This window comes from Neomonachus schauinslandi, chromosome 1 (genome assembly GCF_002201575.2).
Source record: "Neomonachus schauinslandi chromosome 1, ASM220157v2, whole genome shotgun sequence".
In the NCBI taxonomy this organism is placed as follows: Eukaryota; Metazoa; Chordata; class Mammalia; order Carnivora; family Phocidae; genus Neomonachus; species Neomonachus schauinslandi.
The window spans coordinates 199,741,299-199,760,545 of NC_058403.1; the positions used below are offsets into that span (position 1 = coordinate 199,741,299).

Here is a 19,247-nt window from a genome sequence, read left to right on the forward strand (position 1 = left end):
CAAGATACTTCATCACTTACTGGCCGTGGGCTCAAGCAAGTCTCAGCCCATTCGAGCCACAGTTTCAGCAGCAGCAGAAGGGGGATGCTAGGGCCCCCCCGGTTGGTCTCGCCCACCGCCCCGAGGCCAGCGGCACTGCCCAGGGCCACACGGCGTATTGGCACAGGGTGGGCCAGAGGCGGCTGGGCTTGCTCAGACTCCGTCCCGCATTCCACGTCTCCTGGGAGTCTGGCTGCTATTCTGGAGCCTTCCTCACCTGCAGACGCGCTGCTTCCCGGGCTCTGACTGGCGCCTTCTCTCCCCGTGATGGTCGCCGTGGGCGCACCCACACCGATCGATCCCCTTCACGGGCCGGCTGCTGAGGGCTCTGCTGTGCCCCTTCTCCAGAGACTTGCCCTGAGCCAAGGGGCGTGCCTTCACCCCCAGATGCCCAGGAAGTTATCACCCCCACCCCCCAGAAGTGACCCGCAGCCAACGGTGGATAGGTGCAAAAAAATTCACAAAAGCCCAGCCCCTTCTGCAAGGAGGGACACATCCGCAGAGCCGCACGCCTGCCAGAGCTCCAGTTCAGAATTCTCCGGATAGAAAGAGCAAGAACGAGCTGTACTGCCTCCCAGGTAGGCAGGTGGGTGCTGTGGAGGAAGCAGAGGCCGGGGGCTGGTCCGGGCTCCAGCAGTTCCTAGTGCTACAACTTAGGGAGTTCACTGCACATTTCTAGGCTTCTTTCCTGATTTGTAGGAAGTGGGTCATAATTCCCACTTTGTCACTTTGGTGTGACAATGCCAGAGCAGTGGCGAAGTCCCTACAATGGCGTGTGGTGCACAAGATGACGCTGTAAGCGTAGCTGCCTCTTCCCTTCTCTCCCAGGAGGAGGAAGACAAAGGGGGGCAGCCGGCGGAGAGGCCGGCTGGTGCAGGAACCATGCCCTCTTTGGCCTGTGGTCCCAAATCACCTGTCAATGGAAACTTCTGATGCCCCACTTTTGGTTTGGAGGCCATCGTGTCTGAGCACTGGCCGGCCAAGAGGCCCCTGGGCCACGAAAGGCCCGCCAGGGTCTCTGGTGGACTTTTCCATGTGGCCCCCAACCTCCTCCAGCTCACACCACTGGGCCATTGCTCCTGGCAGCCTCAGGCCACCGATCAGGAAACTCCAAGCCAAGGCAGGGGACACAGTAAGAATGATGGCAGCTCCACTCAGTCGAGAAGCCCCCCCGGACATCACAGGCTCCCCTTTCCAGTACCTGCTGTAGAGGAAAGGGCACAGAGGCCACTCGGGCAACCTTCTACTTTGGGTGCTACAGGCAGGCCACCCCACCCAAATCAGACTTGATCCAAGGGCTGAGGCTAGGCTCACGCGTATGGTTTCCAGCTCTTGGCTTTTTGTCCCTTGCTGCATTCTTTCCCACGTCACAATCCCATGTGTCCTGGGACAAAAGCGGATGGTGAGCGTGGGGCCAGAAGGTTGGGAGCTTCCCAGATCCTTGTCAGACTGTTTGTGGCCTGGGCCACCCCGTAAGGAAAAGAGGGTCCCCAGCACCAAGGAGAGATCACCGTCACCCAGATGAAGCTCCAAGAAACTAACCAGCAGGCGTGGAATCATGGACACAGGTAATAAAAAGGTTTCAGGACAGGAGGTGAAAATACCAAATAATAGGGCTGATTCTACCCAACGGGATTAAAATTCCTCCAAGTTTACTGCTGAAATCTTTTTCCTCAACAGGCCTGGGATACGTATTTTTCTAAATGTTCCCTTCGTTCTGACCAAAGATAATCCCATTCTAGACCATTAGCCTATTTTTACTCAGGCAAAATTACTCATAACGAGCCATTTTCTTTTAGTGAGAGACTATGTGCCCCGTGCTTTACACACATTCTCTTACTTTATCCTCATACCCCAAGGCATGGTTTTTACTCCTGTTTTATCGTTGAGAAAACAAAGGTTCACTGTTTCAAGTGACATAGTCACTTGGTCACGTAGTCACAGAACCTTGCTCTGGCTGACTCTGGAGCTCACACTCTTGGCTGCCATATTGGTTTATCCACCGAGGACAGGAAAGTTCCATGAAGGGAATGTTACCTCCTCTTCTTCTGTCCTCGGGCTGCAAGATTTTGAGGCTGAGATGCTCAGGAGGGTCGCACACCTTCCCACACCGAGTGGCTGCAAACACCAGCTTTATGGGGCTGCTTTTTGCTTCTTTAGATTCTACTGCATACAAAAAAGAGCCTATGTTTTCCTAGTTGGGGCACATCCCAACGGGCAACTTGCTACTGTGGAAGAAAAAAGAAAAATCAAGGGGGGCAGGCCTTTAGTTCATTTGGATCTTCACAAAATTGTCCATTTTGATATCTTCCCCCCATTATTGAAATACCACATGGCCAATACAAGTTGGAATATGCAAAAAAAAAAAAAGTAAACAGAAGGAAAAAATTACTTGTAGGACTCTCCACCAATGATTTGTGGGCAAATTTCCTTCTCTCTCTGTAACGGTTGGAATTTTTAAAAAATTACGGTCAGGATCACATTGTGTAAATATACTGATTTATTCATGAGAAAAATGTCATATTACATGGTTTTTTTAAATAAACCATCTTTGGCTGGCTGCTTCGTCTTCCACTGACTGGCTGTACCCTATCTTCCTTAACCAGCTCCCCAGGGGTGTGCATGTCATTAGGTTGGGCTGAAGCATGTCTAAGCCTCTGCTCAGCTCATTTATTGTTTTAGGGGCTCAGAGATCAATTTCATTTTCCTTGGCTGACAGTTAGCACCTACTGTAGGGGCATCTGCCTGCCGTGGGGCTTCCCAGGCGCCGCTTTCCCTATGTGTAAACTCTCTTCACTCATCGCCCTGCCATCGCCCGTGAACCTGGGCGTTCCACCGATTTGGCAATGACCTCTGCCTCCAGCCCTATGGAACCCACACCGCGCTCTCAGACCAGCACCCACCACCTGTGCCAGCACCAAGGCCAGTGTCGTGGCTCCCTGGCTTTACAGAGGTGAGGCCTTCACAGGAGAGGGCACGCCAGACTTTGCTCAGAATGCTGACTTTTGGCTAGCGTCTCCGTTTCCTGACTGTGGCACTTCGGGCCAAGACGGGCAATTACAGAGGGGCGGGGGGCCGGGCCAACACGGCAGGGTGGCATCAGGGGATTCGGAGGCCAGAAGATGTGGGTTTGGATCCCAGTTCTACTTTTCTGCTGTGGAAACTGAGCAAATCACGGAACACTCAGAGCCTGGGTTTCTTTGTATTTAAGAGAGGATAATTCCTTCCCTGTAGGGTTTTTGTGGGAGTTACATGACATAATGCAAGTGAACTTGTTGAGTCTGGTTTTTGACCTAATCAAGGCAGTTAATAAAGGATTGAGATCATTCCCCACCCCACCTCCCTAACCCCAGGGATTAGCATTCTGTTCCATTGTTCTTTATACCAACCATCTCTAGTACCAAGGAGCTCCTGTTTTAAAAAAAAAAAGTTCTCCAAAGCCATGGCTGGTTAGTCCAGTAGCCTTGAGGCTTTAATGGCCCATTGCTCTGGCCAGATTACGTGCAGATAAAGGGCTCCCTGCCCTTAACGTGTTGATGGGCTCAAGGCCACTCAGCTACTTTAGGAAGAAACGGGACAATCAAGCAAAAGCACTCGTGGCTCCCCCCCATATCAAATATCCGCATCCACTTGCTTATATTGAATCCACAAGGAATGGGGCCGTGTACACCCAAGTGGGCTCCGGGAGCATCTTAAGTACCTGCTGGAGAGTTCTGGCCCCTGCCTCCCATTCTGGGCCTGGTCTTTCCCAGCTCTGCTCCTTCATGCTTGGGTCCCACACCAGACTCATCCCAGTGAGGCGGGAGAGAGGGAGAGGAAGGACTAGTTAGACATTACGGTTCAAATCCATCAATTAACCCAGTGGTTCTCACACTTTGCTGCCCATTAGACTCACCCGTGCAGCTTGTAAGGTTCCCTGATGCCCAAACACACCTTAGATCAATTACATCAGAATTTCTGGGCATGGGGACCAGGCATGATATCAAGTTGAGCCACATTTGAGATCCAATAACTTAACCCCTGTGGCTAACGAGCCTGAACCAGGGTTGTCTACCACGTTCTGTAAGTCCTCCACGCACCTCACTTTATGACTTTCCATGTGCTCCTGATGATGATGGAACACCTCGATCTGTTCCTGATTAACTCCTAGAATGGGAAATATGGCGGCTATTCCAAGATCACACATGACACATATTTTATTGCGTTAAAAAAAGTCATCTGTTAGCTGCTCGACTATAGACACATCTGAGGCTACTTCAGAAAAACAGCATCAGAACACATAGCCTTTCAGTAGCACAGAATGGCTAAATTCTTCTCCACTGCCCCATTAAGTATTAATCAGTGGCTCAGGCCAGTTCTGGGAAGAGCACCTAATTGCTGACTTCACAGAAAACCAGATTACTCTAATGCACTGACAACGGGGGTCCAGTCCTGACCCCTCCCGGGCAGCCAGGCGGTGGTGGCCTGAACACGGAGGCAGCGCCCGGTGGCACCAGCCCCCTCGGCCGCGGGGAGCTTGCTCGAGCGAATGCCTGGCTCTGGGGCCACACCCAAGGCGGGGCCATCTGGGGCCCACCTGAGCAGCCTCCCCGCGGGGCTGCGGTGCGCCCCGGAACGGACTGGTTCCAGCTGAGCTCAGAACCAGCGTGGTTCTGCGTCACTACACAGCACACTGACACCCCGAGGGAGTGGTTAGGAAGAGCCCCTGTGTCAGCATCCGCGCAGGCCCACAGTGGGGACAACTGCGGAGGGACAGGCCCCGCCTGCCTTCGGGTTCGGAGCAGCTTCTGCAGACCGCAGTGGCCACGCCATATACTGGATATTTGGACATGACCCACATGGCTCCTCCGTCCAGCGTGAAAGCGAGGAGACCACCTGCCACGATGCCCAGGCTGTCACCCGTCCAACACTGGCTGTCCACGCTGCTCCTGTGCGGTGTGTGGGTCCTCAGTTTACCCTCATGTTCCTGGGTGTACGATTTCTAGGAGTCAGAGCTCCCAGGCTGCTCGAGAGGCGCCCCACTCATTCTCACTTGCTTCTCTTCTCGCCTTCCTGCAGACACCCAGGGGACACCCAGCAGTTCCTCTGGTGGCTTCACATGCCTCAGTTGGCTTCCTCCACCTGCAGCAGCTGCCTGAGCCCTCCGCCTCCGCCCACACCCACCCTCACCCCTGCGCCGGGCCCTACCGCACTGCCCAAGCCCACCCAACTGAGCACGAAGGTAAACATTCAAGACGTTGGTCGCTTCCCTGCCCTGGGCCAGCACACTCCTCCTTCCTCAGGGGCACCCCCTGTAGTCAGTCCTGCACCAGAAAGTTGATGAGGGCCGTTCTGGGGGACAGGAAAGCCTTCTTGATGCTTCGCCCCTGCAAGAGCCGGACACCCAGCTCGCTTTGGAGGACGAGCTCATGGACTTTGTCCTGGTCCCGCGCGACTCCCTGGGGCACGGGGATCTTGCCGCAGGCTTTGTTGTTGATCTGAGGAGGAGAAAATCGAGACAAACAATGAGGACAGTCCTGAGGGTGACAGGTGGCTCATACCAACGCCCGTGGGAAGCAGGAAGATGCGGCACCAGCTTCCCCAGACGACAGAGGGCAGGGAGGACAGGATTAATGCCCGAAAACCACAGACTGGGAGAGAGAGGATGGGGCACCACACCTGGAGCGCGTCCCTGCTGGAAGTTAGGTCAAAACCCTCAGCGGCCTCCAGGGGGAGAGGGACGGCTGTGTCATTGGGGATCGAGTCGAAGTTCCGCTCACAGCGAGTGTCACCGAGGATTTTACCCAGGTCTTGGGGGGTGACTGGCTCCTGGGGAAGGCAGGCAACCTCCCTGTCGGGGGCCGGACTCCAGAACGCAGCGCCCAAGCATGGGGACTGGGAAACTGGACCCACATCACTTTAACTCAGCCTTGCCGAGAACGGGCCGGTCCAGTTCCAGACGTCAGTGGCTATTCACTGAGTACCGCTCAATAAGGACACGCTTCACAGCAAATGTGAACCAATATCGGCTTGGAGGGGAGGTGCTCTCACGGCCCACATGGCTTCTGAGCAGCCGTGCTTCAAATCCTCCATCCCACTGCTCCCCTGAGAACACTTTCACTAACGCTCCTGGTTTTTTCACTCCGTATTATGAAAAGTTACCAGGAATAATTTCTCAGGTTGCAACCAAAGCCTATCAGGTGTCCCTCATTCATTTTTTTTTCAGATGTACGTCGAACTCAGGGGCATTTTTCTTGCATCAACAACCTACGTCACTGGGTGGGAGCCAAAGACGGTAACACATTGTGTCCTGAAATATTCTAGAAAATGGTTCTAAAAAGTGTGAGTCTCCCGAATGCAGGGGTTTGGTGTCCTAAAGCTGTGGGACTAGGGCTGCTGTTCGCTCCCCGCCCCTGCCATCTTGTTTCTAAGCCACTGGAAGCCGCCTTCTTTCACGACCGCGGGCTTGCTTTGACTAAGACCTCAGAAAAGATCTCCCATCCTGTCACACCTAAGCTGCACCCTTCATGAAGTCCTGGGGGCCCCAAACACGGCAGTCTCAGAAATGGTTCTTGTTCATGAGTCACGGCTCCAGTCTCAGTTCTCACCCAGGGAAGAGTGGCCCAGGGCTAGGGCTCCCCCGGCCACTTGCCGCGGTGGGGTGTTGGGGGAGAGAGCACGTGCTCTTGTGCAGACTCTTAGGCTCGGACTTCAGTTTTCTCTTCTTTAAGGATGGATCCCTCTGGATTGTTGAGGGAGAAAACCTGTCTGAAGGGACCAGCTCACTAGGCCTTACACCCCACACCCCCTTGTCCCCTGGTCTTTGTCGGGACTCCCGGCCAGGATGGAAGGAGCCAGTGTGGGATGTTCTCTTCGATACATGGCCTCAGCACCATGACCCGAAATACTTCTAGACCAAGTGCTTCCCTAGAGCCTGGGGGCTGGCCCTCAGTTGTCCCTGGTGAGGCCTGTCCAGGGAGCTGAGTCATTCTTGACCCCAGCTGGGGCAGGGGTGGGGCTCGTGACCTCTGGATGTGGCCAGGAAGCCCAATGGGCCTTCCCATGCGGCCCTGGGCACCCTCTCCTGGCTTCTGGCTCCTGGGACTCCCCTGAGTTGCCTTACCCAGGGCGGTCCCTTCAGAGTGAGTGGGTCTCCATCACACTCCACCTCCTGGTACGAGGCAACAGTTAAATGGACAACAGAAGCCCAGGTGGGATTCCACACTGGACCTGGCCTTCAGGGGCCTAAAGGGGAAGCAGTTCTTTCAAATCATCTCAAATAGTGGCCATTTGACTTGAGAAAAGTCTTCCAGTCCCCATTTGGTGGCCCTGCAAACTTCCATTTTTGCCACCTTCCCTCATTACTCACAGCCTCGGTCCAGGGCCTCAGCATCATTCTCCCAGACTTTTCCAACTGCTGCCTCACGGGCCCCTGGCCGTGAGCACTGCCCCTGTCCCACCCATGGCCACCCAGCGACATGTGATAGCTAGGAACAATGAAAGCTCCCACTAAGTTCTCGCTCCGTGCCAGGTGCTGAGCCACACAATCCACCTAAGCCAACCCGTTTCTCCTCCCACAGCCCCGTGAGGGACATGCATGACCACTCTGTGCCCATTTTACAGACGGGGAAGCCGAGGCACACGAGGTGAAGCCACTTCACCCAGCAAGTGGTGGAGACAGAAGAACCTCCTGGGTCCTCTCCTCCCCCTGATCAGATGCCCTGCCAGCCCCCAACCCTCTCGGGGCTGGAGCCTGGCCTTCTCCCCAGCGGTGCCTGGCCTATGCCTATGTTTTAGCCTCTCCACGGCTCACAGGCCTGACATCACTGAGCGCTTTCTCTGCCTTTGCTCCCGGCAATCAGCATCCTCTTCCACCAGGGAAACACTGCTCCTCTTTCGAGCCCAGGCCCCACGCCCCCTTGCAGCCATGCCCGACTGCCAGAAGCAGTGATGTCCACACCAGCAGCTAGCAGCACCTGCCATGTCCCCCGGGGGTTGGGCCCCCTTCTGTTGCCGTTCCCTCACCTGTAAAATGGACTTGGGTCACATAGCGGCCTCGTCTGTGACGTGGGTAGACCAGGGCCCACTCCCAGGGCTGTCGTGCAGGGTAAACGAGTCAGTATCTGGAAAGATCTTAGGGCAGCACCCAGCCCTTAGTCGGCGCTCACTACTTGTTAATGGGTTTTGTCATTAGTGTGTCCAGAAGCGGGCTAAGCAGTTCCTGGCATTATCTAATCTAATTCTTTTCACAACGGGCAAAGCTAGGCACTGAGTTCGCCCCCTTTCGTCGTTGAGAAAACAGAGGCCTACAGAAGTATTCTGTAACACGAAGACTTCCAAGCAGGATGGTCTCACTCCCAAGCTCTATGCCTTAACCTGGAGGCTACAGAAACTCCCTGTGTGCGTGGCAGTCGTGGGCCCCTTAAGACGGTCCCTCCTGCGCACTGAGCTGCTGGAAGCTAAGGCGGTGCCTCTGGGCTGGGGATCCCCGGTGTTGGGCCCAGCCCTGCATACCACGGGCACGGCGGGCCTGAACCATGCTGAATGACACTGACTGTCACCGCATCTGCTATTTCGGGCCAGGGCACCAACTGAGGTCACACGGACACAGAACACAGGCCTCCACGGAAGTTCCGCCACGTGGCACGGTGCCCTGAGTCGGAAGTTCTCCAGTTGGGTGAACCTGCAGGGAGTCCTACTCACATCTCAAGCTTTGGGTTTTCACTCCCGCGATAATTTAAAACCATTTTACCAATGACCGACCAGAACTAGATGTCTTTTCTACAGTGATTAAAGTGGAATGGTATTGTATAGACTCAAACTTCGGTTTCTCAAGTTTGGCACTTCTTCGTGCTGAGGACAAGTTCTCATGGGTACGTGGGATTATTTCTTATAAACATTACTTAGGGTAAAGAAACTTCTCTGTGCCACAAGGCTATTTTCGGTTTTGAGGCTTTGGGAAAGAAGCCCACCAGGGCAGGCCCACGTCCTCCCCTCCGTGGGGGAAGCAAAGTGGGGTTGGGGGGATCTAGGTGCCAGGAGAGGTGGTGTGGAGACAAAGTGGCTAGGAAGAGCCTGGGTCTCCTGCACGGAGCTGTCTTTCCAAACACCGACCTGCTGGTTGGGCCCACGGTTTGCACAGATGCAGAAGAGCTGGGGCCTGGACGACTGGGCCCCTGTGAGGCTGGGCTCTCCCTCAGCTCCTGGGTGGTGTGTTCCTGGCCCTTTTCACCATTTGCAGTGATTTTATTTATTTTTCTTTCCTTTTCCCGATCTCTCCCACTCGGCTTTCAGCTCCACCAGGGCAGGGACCCTGCTGTCCCGTTGGTTTTGTACCCCCAGAGCCGACCACTGTGCCTCGCCCACAGCAGGTAACTCGATCATTACTGATGAACGAGCAAATAAACTTGGGCAAGGTGACCAACTTCTCCGAGCCTGATTTCTCAACTGAAATCAATGAGAATGGAAATGCCTATTTGACAGAGTGATAAGAGCGTAATGAAATCTTGGATGTGAATGACCTGCCCCCACGTGTGGTTCAGAGACGTGCCAAGAGCCCCCCCTGTTCCTCTTTCCCTCTTCAGCCACATCAGCATTAAATATTCCTTATAATGTGTTTCAGAACAAACACATTAAATATGTAAAAATTACATACAGGATAAACTATCTGAGTTATTTGCTCTGTAAAAGGTTGAAATAAAAAACTACTTTTATGTATCTACAATGATGCAATTTACCAAAAAAGAAAAGAAAAGAAGAAAGAAATGTTACGTAGCCTTTCTGAAATAGCTTTCTCGGGGAGGTGTTGCTACTCTGCCAACCTGCTCACCATCACCCTCCTCCCTAAATGAACCAGGAGCCGCCGAGGAGACTGCGACACCGCAGGAGGTCAAGGCGATCAGAACCTATAAAGCAGGACAGGGTTACGTGGTCCACCTTCTCATCCCTTGAGGGCCGTGAGCGCCTGATGCTCACAAGCTCGTGGTGTGTGGTGACCTCAAAGCTAAAGTGTAAGACAGGCGGGATGGTCAGGCCGAGTCAGGCCGGGTGGGCCAGAAAGGCCCGACCACCTGCCCCGGTCAGGTCCACCTCCGGCTCTGGGGCTGCAGGAGACACTCACCAGGACGGCCATCTCCACCACGTCGGGCTGCTGGAGGAACTGCGGGTCCACGGCCGGCCACGCCTGAAGCAGCACACCGGCGTCCCAGGCATAGTGGGCACACAGCTTCCCGGGCACCTGCGCCAGGCCTGCAACGTCAAGGCACAGAGAGTCATGGGGCACACCCAAGGCTCATGGGAGCAGGGTACACAGCTTTCACCCCAATGCAGCCTGGCTTGGAGCTGCCTGAGGCCGCACCTCGGCTTTACACAGCTTACCGGGGGCCCCCCCACTTACTTTGGCCTGGCTTATCATCCTGGGCTGATAGGTAGCCCCCCCCTTTTTAAATAGTACCCAGAGCTGTACAGATGGATGGACACTTTGTTCTAAAGTGTGCATTTACAAGGGCGCCTGGGTGGCTCAGTCGGTTAAGCGTCTGCCTTCGGCCCGGGTCATCATCCCAGGGTCCTGGGATCGAGCCCCGCATCGGGCTCCCTGCTCAGCGGGGAGTCTGCTTCTCCCTCTGCCCCTCCCCCCACGCGTGCTCTCTCCCTTTCTCTCAAAAAAATAAATAAATAAAACCTTAAAAAAAAAACAAGTTCCAGGGGTCCCTGGGTGGCTCATTTGGTTAAGCAACTACCCTCTGCTCAGATCATGATCCCAGGGTCCTGGGATCGAGCCCCGCATCGGGCTCCCTACTCAGCAGGAAGTCTGCTTCTCCCTCTCCCTTTACTGTTCCCCCTGCTTGTGCTCTCTCGCTCTCTGTTGAATAAATACATAAAGTGTGCATTTGGAAAAAACAAGGCTGCTGATTTTCCTTGGTCTCTGCAGTTCTGTTGCTGAAGGAACGCCTTTGTGCTCCTGAGAGCGGATCCCAAAATTATGAGCCGTGCTCACTTCCTTTCCTGCCTGTGAATACTTGTGGTCTGCGAGGGCCTCCTACCCGGTCCTTTTACTCATGATCACTGGAGCCAACATGCCGAGAACGGCTGGGTGCTCCTTCTCCACCTTCTCAGAAGGATCTCAGCCTTCACGCTACACTTCTCCTCGAGAGGGGCTCCTGCCAATGACTGAATTGGAAAGAGCTGGCCTTGGCTCAGGATGGGTCAAACGCGAGGAAGCAGTGAGAAAGGAAATTCCCCCCAGTCTTGCGTCCTAGAGTGCTTCATGCTGTAACCCCAAAGCCGAGGCGGCCGGGCTCAGTGCCCACAGGGCTGTCCGGGGACTGCAGCCAAGGTAGGGCTACTCGCCGGAAAAGCTTTGACTGCAAAGCCTCTGCCGATCTCATGAGCGCAAGAGATGCCCCCAAACGTGCAGGAAATACACACATCAGAAAGCAGAGCCTGGGGTGCTACCAGCATGGCCATAGCCCCCCTGGCTCCTCATCCTCCCAGAGGAGGGCCCTGGGGGGCAGTGAACGTGGCTGGGGTGGAGCTGTGGCCGCTGCAGGGCCTTCGCGCTGTGGATGGCTTGTCCAGGGGTGCCGGAGGGGGGTGGCCCTTGCACACCTCCTCCTTACTATTAGCACTGAGCCCAGGAGATGCATTTGAGGGACGGGCCCATGCCTCAGGGGTGGTCTGAGGCCAACTTGCCAGATGGACGGAATGAACCCCACCAACACCAGTGCCTGGAACACTGGGCTGGACTGACAATGTTGGTTTTTTTTTTTTTTTTTTAAAGATTTTATTTATCTGAGAGAGAGAATGAGAGAGAGAGAGCACATGAGAGGGGGGAGGGTCAGAGGGAGAAGCAGGCTCCTCGCTGAGCAGGGAGCCCGATGCGGGACTCGATCCCGGGACTCCAGGATCAGGACCTGAGCCGAAGGCAGTCGCCTAACCAACTGAGCCACCCAGGCGCCCTGGACTGACAATGTTTTATTTTCCTTGAGGGCAAAAGTAATGCATGCTCCTTGCAGAGAATTTGTAAAAGGTCAGACTAGAGAGAAGAAAATCATGTTCATCTGCACAGCACTTTTTAAACTTCTGATTTTTTTTTTTTAAGGATTTTATTTATTTATTTTGAGAGAGAAAGAGTGAGCAGAGGGAGAGAGAGAATCTCAAGCAGATTCCACGTGGGGCTTGATCCCACGACCCTGAGATCATGACCTGAGCTGAAATCAAGAGTCGGACGCTTAACCGACTAAGCCACCCAGGCGCCCCTAAACTTGATTTTGAAGAATAGTAATGTAATGTATTTAATGAATAGTATATAAACCAACCCCACCAAACCAAACCACTACCACCAAGATCATGCTATATATGTAGCTTCGTATTCCCTTTGTTTCATTATTTTAAAATAATTAATTTCATGGAAAAGGATGATACACAATAGTATGTATCGCATGATTCCAGTTTTATTAAATATTTCTATGAACAGATAAAAGGTCAGAGGAAATAAAGCAGAAGAGCAGTGGTGATTCTATCCAGGAGGTGGGAGCATAGGTAACTCTTTCTTTTAATGCTTTATCAATTCTCTACAAAAAGCATTTATTACTTTGGTAATTTGAAAGGATATTTGAACTCAAGTTTTCCCACACTGGGAGATGGGTTCAATATTTTTCTTCTGGTTTCTTTGGAAGGTTACATTTTGTTCCCCGTTTTCACTTTTGAATCCAGCTCTACTTCAATTTGTGTGTAAAGTGAAGGAGCATTCGGGGCGCCCAGGTGGCTCAGTCGGTTAAGTGTCTGCCTTCAGCCCAGTTCATGGTTCCAGGGTCCTGGGATCGAGCCCCGCCATCAGGCTCCCTGCTCAGCAGGAAGCCTGTTTCTCCCGCTGCCCCTTCTCCTTCCCACCCCTCCACCCCCAGCTTGCTCTCTCTCCAATAAATAAAATCTTAAAGTTTAGGAGCATCACATGGTCAATTTTCCAAACCTAATTTGGAGCGTAAACCTCCTCTTCCCTGTCGGTTTGTGATGTTTCTTTTACACCATATCGTACTAGGGATGGTTTCAGGACCAACCCAGGCTACTCCACGAAGCTGCTCAAAGTGGCCGTCTGCAATGCGTGGAAGCACAGGCCGGAAGGTGATGGGCACACTGCTTTCCTGACAGTTTTGCTGCCCAAAAACCGGTCAGCCCCTCTCGGATGCGCGCTCAGTGACACAGCTGGTCTGCGTTCTAAGCTCCAGCTGTTTATGTCGCTGGCAGACTGCTACAGCCAGTTCCTGGACTGGCCTCGCGTCCGCGGCCCACTCTGAGCAGCACCTCTGTCTTGATCCCTGTGGTAGTTTCACAGATGTAGGTGTTGCACACTCTACGTTTTTCTCTCTGGTGCTCTCGCTGTAAGCTTGGGCTGCTGGTCAGTCTGAGGGGAGGGAAGGCCCGTCCGCGTCTGTGGATCAAGTGGTGTCAGAGATGTATTCCTGGGGCCCTGCTGGCCCCTGTGCCCTGGGCTTCCAGCACTTACTGACGGACCTCCCCCTACCGCTAACAGATGGGCCGTTTGGCAGGAGACGAAAGGAGCTTCCTGCTCGTTCCTCAGAAGGGGTACTATTAAGACTCATGTCTAAATACAAGACAGAGGTCACGGAAGGGAGATGATCATTTCGTTACTTTAGCAGGCTCGCCCCGTATGGCTGGTCCTGTGACCCAGCTGCAGTGGGAAGGATTCCAGAACCTCCGTGTGGTCGTCGTACAGGATGCCTGGGAGATGAAAGGGCCTTGGACACAAATGTTCTGGGCAGAAGCTGTTGCAAATTCCACTTAAAAAAAAAAAAAAAATGAGGAAGCCCGGCCTTCCTGGAGCAGCCTGGGTCCCCACCAGAGTTTCCACACAGATGGGAGTGGGGCCACCCTGCTCAGCGCAGCGGGACAGAAACTCACGGCTGTGGGTTCTCCGCGGTGTTTTTGCCTCCCTACTCTTTAGGGAAGTACAAAGACCTAACGTTTGCACAGCAAATAGGATGGTTTCTTTCCAGGACACACGCCAGGTCGAGAGCTGGCCTTTGGGCAACACCTGGAGAAAGTCCGCACACGGGCTGAGACGTGCCAGAGCCCTGGCACGCAAGGCCACTGCGCAGGGCCGGCTGTCGCCTGTGGCCCACGCCCCTCCTGCCTCTCCTCTGGGAAAGCGTTGTCGCTGACCTTCCTTTGAAATGACCGCAACAACCCACACAAGCCTCTCTCATGCTCTGAGAGCTCGGGAGGTCACCACGCCACCTGGGTGCCCGGGAGTGGGTGCTGGGGTGGGCAGCTTCTCTTGCTGGCCACCATCAGACCTGCTCCACCCCTCACCCCTGCGCTCACACACACAAGGTTGGACTTGGGGACTCCATGGCCTCTGAGGCCCGCTGAGCCTCATCCAGCCCTGGTGATTCCAAGAAAACGGATAGGATGGGATGCCAGTTCATTTTAGCCTTTATCCACTGAAGGAATTCCACTGACATTATTTTGAGCTAACAACACTGATGCTGCACACATATTTGTACGGAAAACGCCATCAGAACGTCAGTGAGAACTTCTTCTCCTCTACAATGGTCGCACACACACCCCCTCATGTGTAATTGTGTTGAAATTAAGGGATACAGCGCATATGTATAGCAAAACGCTAAGCTATGCTATTTTGCAGCCGTTTTCATTTTACGAAGAAAAATGGATTCGTGGCGGCAGCCTGATGCTTCAGGATTACATGTCTGTTCCGAATGCCTGGAGGGGGGCATGGGGTCCCCCTTGCTGTCACCTCACAATTACGGTGCTGATGGGAGACCCGGAGCTCCCACGAGGTAAAGCCTGGAATCCAGAAAGAAAAGAATCGCCGCACAGCCATAAGAGTGGCCGGAAAAACAGAAACGTTCACAGGAGGTCATAAAGAAATGTGACCCCTCTTCCTGCCTCCCCCCGTGGTCACATGTAAACCAGGACACTGAGAAGGGTACAATCCACAGAGCTTACACAGATCTCATCAGTTGTTATAAGCACTAGCACGACGAGTGGGCAGCTTCACGTAACCTTCGCCACAGTCAAGATCCAGGGCTGCTCGGCCACCACTAGGCTCCTCGTGGTCCCCTCTATATGGCCACCGCCCCCTCTGCCCAGTCCCTAAGCCCTGGCGACCACTAATGTGTTTTCTATCTCTATAATTTGGTTATTGCAAGAATGTTACATAAATGGAATCATAGAGTATATAACCTTTGGAGACTGACTTTTTTCCACTCAGCATAATCCCCCTGGGATCCATCCACGCTGTTGTCTATTAGGAAGGTCATTTCTGACGATGATGAAATTATGCCTCCAACCAGAGTACCACCGAGAAGCTCCCTGTCCGGTGATTTTCTGCTCTTTTACTGTCCACCAACAAAGGAAACCTTGTGTCCTTTGTCTGGAAACAGTAACAGTGACTCCAAACACACAAAATTTCCTAAGGAGCAGCTAACACCCTCAGCTGGGGAGCACAATACTCTATTATGGTACACAAAAGTTAACTGTGTGGATTCAGACGTGGTGCCTTGAGCTTCTCAGATCCAAAACTTCAGGAAGGAAAAAAGATTTCCTCATCCTGTTGCAGTTTGCCAACTGCCAAGACGTTGGTTCTGTTTCTTACTGAAGGTCTCCACTGACTCTTTAAGAGATTGGGAGGGGACTATTCAGCTTCTCTGAAATGTTTTCTTTCTATCCACAGCAGTGATGGCCATTTTGCCCACAGGACTCCCAATCTCCCCTAGAAGACAGATCCCAATTCTGCTGCTCTTTGGGGGAGAATCTCTTCTGTGAAGATCTGCTCCTCTAGGGAATTCCAGAAAATGGCAGTTTCTGAACATTCCACCCTCACCGTCTTCCCTTTATAGCCATTCTGAGTTATCTGTTGAAGACACGGGAATGAAACCAGAAGCTACATGAAAGCGAAGTTTTCTAGAACAAATGAAATGTGTGTAAAAACTGTCGAAAGCCCTGCATCGACAATGACTGACAGTGTGGGATGACAATAACGATGTTCCTCGCAATACAGTGCTTCTGTCTGCAAAGGACTCCCCGCACCTTGAGACACCGGGCCTCTTTAGCTCTTGGAGAGGCAGGAAGGAGTCACGTCTCCATTCTCTTCTGAGGGCACCTGACCCGCACCTGTGACTTAATGACCAGGGTGCCACACCAGGTGCGTGGGGCTCCTCAGTTGACTCTGTCATGGACCCTGCGGCTCATTCAGAGGCTGTCACACATACACATGTGGAGAGCCACAAGACAAAGGATTTCCATTACTTCCTCGAATTAAAAAAAAAACAAAATTAGTTGCTACGAATTTGTAAAACTTGAGGGAAGACCGCCCCCCCCCCCCCGCCCCAGTTCTCCCACAAAGGCCCAGAACAGAGCCTGGCACATAAAATACGTGCTCAATAAACCCGACTGAATGAAACACTGCCATTCAATCTCTACCGACTCACTACGCTACAGCTCACAAAAGCTGTGTGTGACGGGTTGGAAAAATCATGGCGCGAGGTTTGGAATGGGCTAATTTCTATCCCGGTGCTCTAGCGTGTGTCCTGTTGGGGATCCTGCCATGCCACAGTGTATACTTGGTTCCTAAGACCTGCCATGTAGGGACAGGGCCCTGGGGAGAGGAGATCCTCTCTGCCCGCCCGCAACACAACTGAAGGGGCGTGCAAGAGGGGGATGTTTCTGCAAATCCCACCGACATCAGTCCTCTGTGGGAGAAATGAAATGAGGGAGGAAGACAGATAACGTGGGACAAAGCAGGAAGATAAAAGGGAGACATGTGCATATTCTAGGATAAGGGTAAGCTTATTACAAATTAGATTGGTTTGTTCTAAAGCAAAGGAAGACTAGGAGAGAATGAACCGCGTGCCATTTAAAAAACTTACTGTGGTTGCCAATACCAAATGAAAGAGTTGTGTTTCCTTCCCAAGGAGAGGATAAAAGGCTGCATGATAGAATATGGCATTAGCGTGGCAGGGCCTGATACCAACCTCCCTTTAGGGCACTCTGTCTCTTCAGCAAAGAATGGGTAAGCGTCTCTTCCTCTGTAGTCTGCTCTAAAGCACCACAAAGGACAGAGGAACCCAATGCAATTCACTTGCTGGAGTCAGTGAAACCCTCATTTCCAAGCCTGACCACACACCCTGAGGAAAACTGATCTTCCTAGGAAAATAACTGCCAAATTCCAAATAAAACACTAGCAGATAGGATTTGACAGTACACTCAAAGTCCGCTGCACCGCAGTCAAGAAAAATCTATGCCGGGAGAGCTTGGTATTAGGCGATCAATTAACTGGGGAATAGTGATATCAACAAGGCAAAGGGGGAAGTTAAAAGCAGATGATGTAAACACCTCAACAACTGAAGAACGGATGTTAAATAAAATACAGCTCCCGTTCCTAATATGAGTTCTGGAAAACGAGGACAGAGAGCTGCTTCCTCAACATTATAGGGATTATCCGGGCGCCTGGGAGGCTCAGTCAGTTCAATGTCCCATTCTTGATTTCGGCTCAGGTCATGATGTCAGGGTCGTGGTACTGAGCTCAGCGGGGAGTCTGTTTGAGATTCTCTCTCCCTCTCCTTCTGCTCCTCCCCTCCCCGGCTCACACTCCCTCTCTCTCTAAAAAATTCTTGAAAAAAAAAACAAATGCCAAAACATTATAGGGACCGTCTGGACCAGCGCCTCGAACATCCCATAGGGTTTTCTGAGCAGTTCAATACAGTACGTACACAGATACCAGGCTATAACTGTTAGAAAGAAAGAGACCACTTATCCTTATGTGCTGATCACAGAATCTTAGCACATCTGAGAGGATCTTACCCCTTACCCAACGTACAGAGATTTGTAGGGAATCTGGATAAGAGAATAAGCATGCAAATAAATTTTAAAAATTACATACCAGCCATTACCAGTCAAAAATTATAGAAAAGATTCCAGTCACAAGAGCAAAAATAAAATATAACCAAAAAATACTCGGGAATAATCTTAAGAAATGCATAAGAGTCAGAAGAAAAACTACAAAAGAAACGAACAAAACTACAAAACTCGACTCAGCATAAGGGAAGTCTTGAATGAAGAGAGAGATGGGGTGCCTGGCTGGCTTAGTTGGTAGAGTATGCAACTCTTGACCTCGGGGTTGTGAGTTCGAGCCCCAAGTTGGGTGTAGATATTACTTAAAAATAAAATCTTTTTCTGGGGTGCCTGGGTGGCTCAGATGGTTAAGCGTCTGCCTTCGGCTCAGGTCATGATCCCAGGGTCCTGGGATCAAGCCCCACGTCCGGCTCCTGGCTCAGCGGGGAGTCTGCTTCTCCCTCTGCCTCTCCCCCTGCTCATGCTCGCTCTCTCTCTCTCTATCTGGGTCTCGAATGAATAAATAGAATCTTTAAAAAAATAAATATTTTTTAAAAATTTTATTTATTTATTTTAGAGTGTGGGGAGAGGAGCATGAGCAGGAGGGGCAGAGGGAGAGGGAATGAGAATCCCAAGTAGACTCCATGCTGAGCAAGGAGCCTGACACGGGGCTTGATCTCACGACCCTAAGATCACGACCTGAGCCAAAACCAAGAGTGGGATGCTTAACCAACTGTGCCACCCAGGCACCCCCAAAATAAAACCTTAAAAAAAAAAAAAAAGGGAGAGACAGACCACATGGAGGTCTGGAAGGGGTAAAGATGTAAGGACTTCCCAAATTAATTCTAGGTTTACCTACATTTCAATCAAAATCTCAAGGATATTAATAATAAAATTATACCAGAGTTCTACTGAGAAGAATAAACAGGTGAAAAGCACTTAAATACTTATGAAAAAAGAAATGAAGGGAGGCTAGCACATCAGATGTTAAAACTACATTGAAAAATCCAATAATTAAATCAGAGAAACAGAACACATACTTCAAAAACAGACCCTGGAGTGGGAACGGGCTAACTTTTCAGGAAAATAGTCTGGCAACACAGATTGAGAGTCTTAAAAACATTCCTATCTTTTCCACTTCAAGGGCATCATCTGAAGTGGAAACTCAGATCTCTGCCCAGAATTATCCGTGGCAGATTATGGAAGCAAATGCCAGACACGTCACCGGAACAGTTACCAAAGTCATGCCTGGGGGCAATTAATGCAGTGATTAAAAACATTTACAAGTTAAAAAAAAATCAAAATGTTTACAAGTGTATCTTGTTTTTAAACTGGAAATACTCACAGATGAAATG

General features: G+C 51.9%; 1 protein-coding gene across 1 annotated transcript in view; it reads right to left on the bottom strand.

Moving 5' to 3' along the window:
- Positions 1-3,652: 3,652 nt before the first annotated feature.
- Positions 3,653-19,247, bottom strand: part of LARS2 (leucyl-tRNA synthetase 2, mitochondrial) — a 148,207-nt gene continuing 132,612 nt past the window's right edge. Inside the window, exons 20-21 of the mRNA XM_021683065.1 lie at positions 10,139-10,266; positions 3,653-5,516 (exon numbers count right to left, since the gene is read on the bottom strand). Of these exons, the coding sequence (XP_021538740.1) occupies positions 5,337-5,516; positions 10,139-10,266 (308 nt within the window). The 3' untranslated portion in view covers positions 3,653-5,336. The remainder of the gene's footprint in view (positions 5,517-10,138; positions 10,267-19,247) is intronic.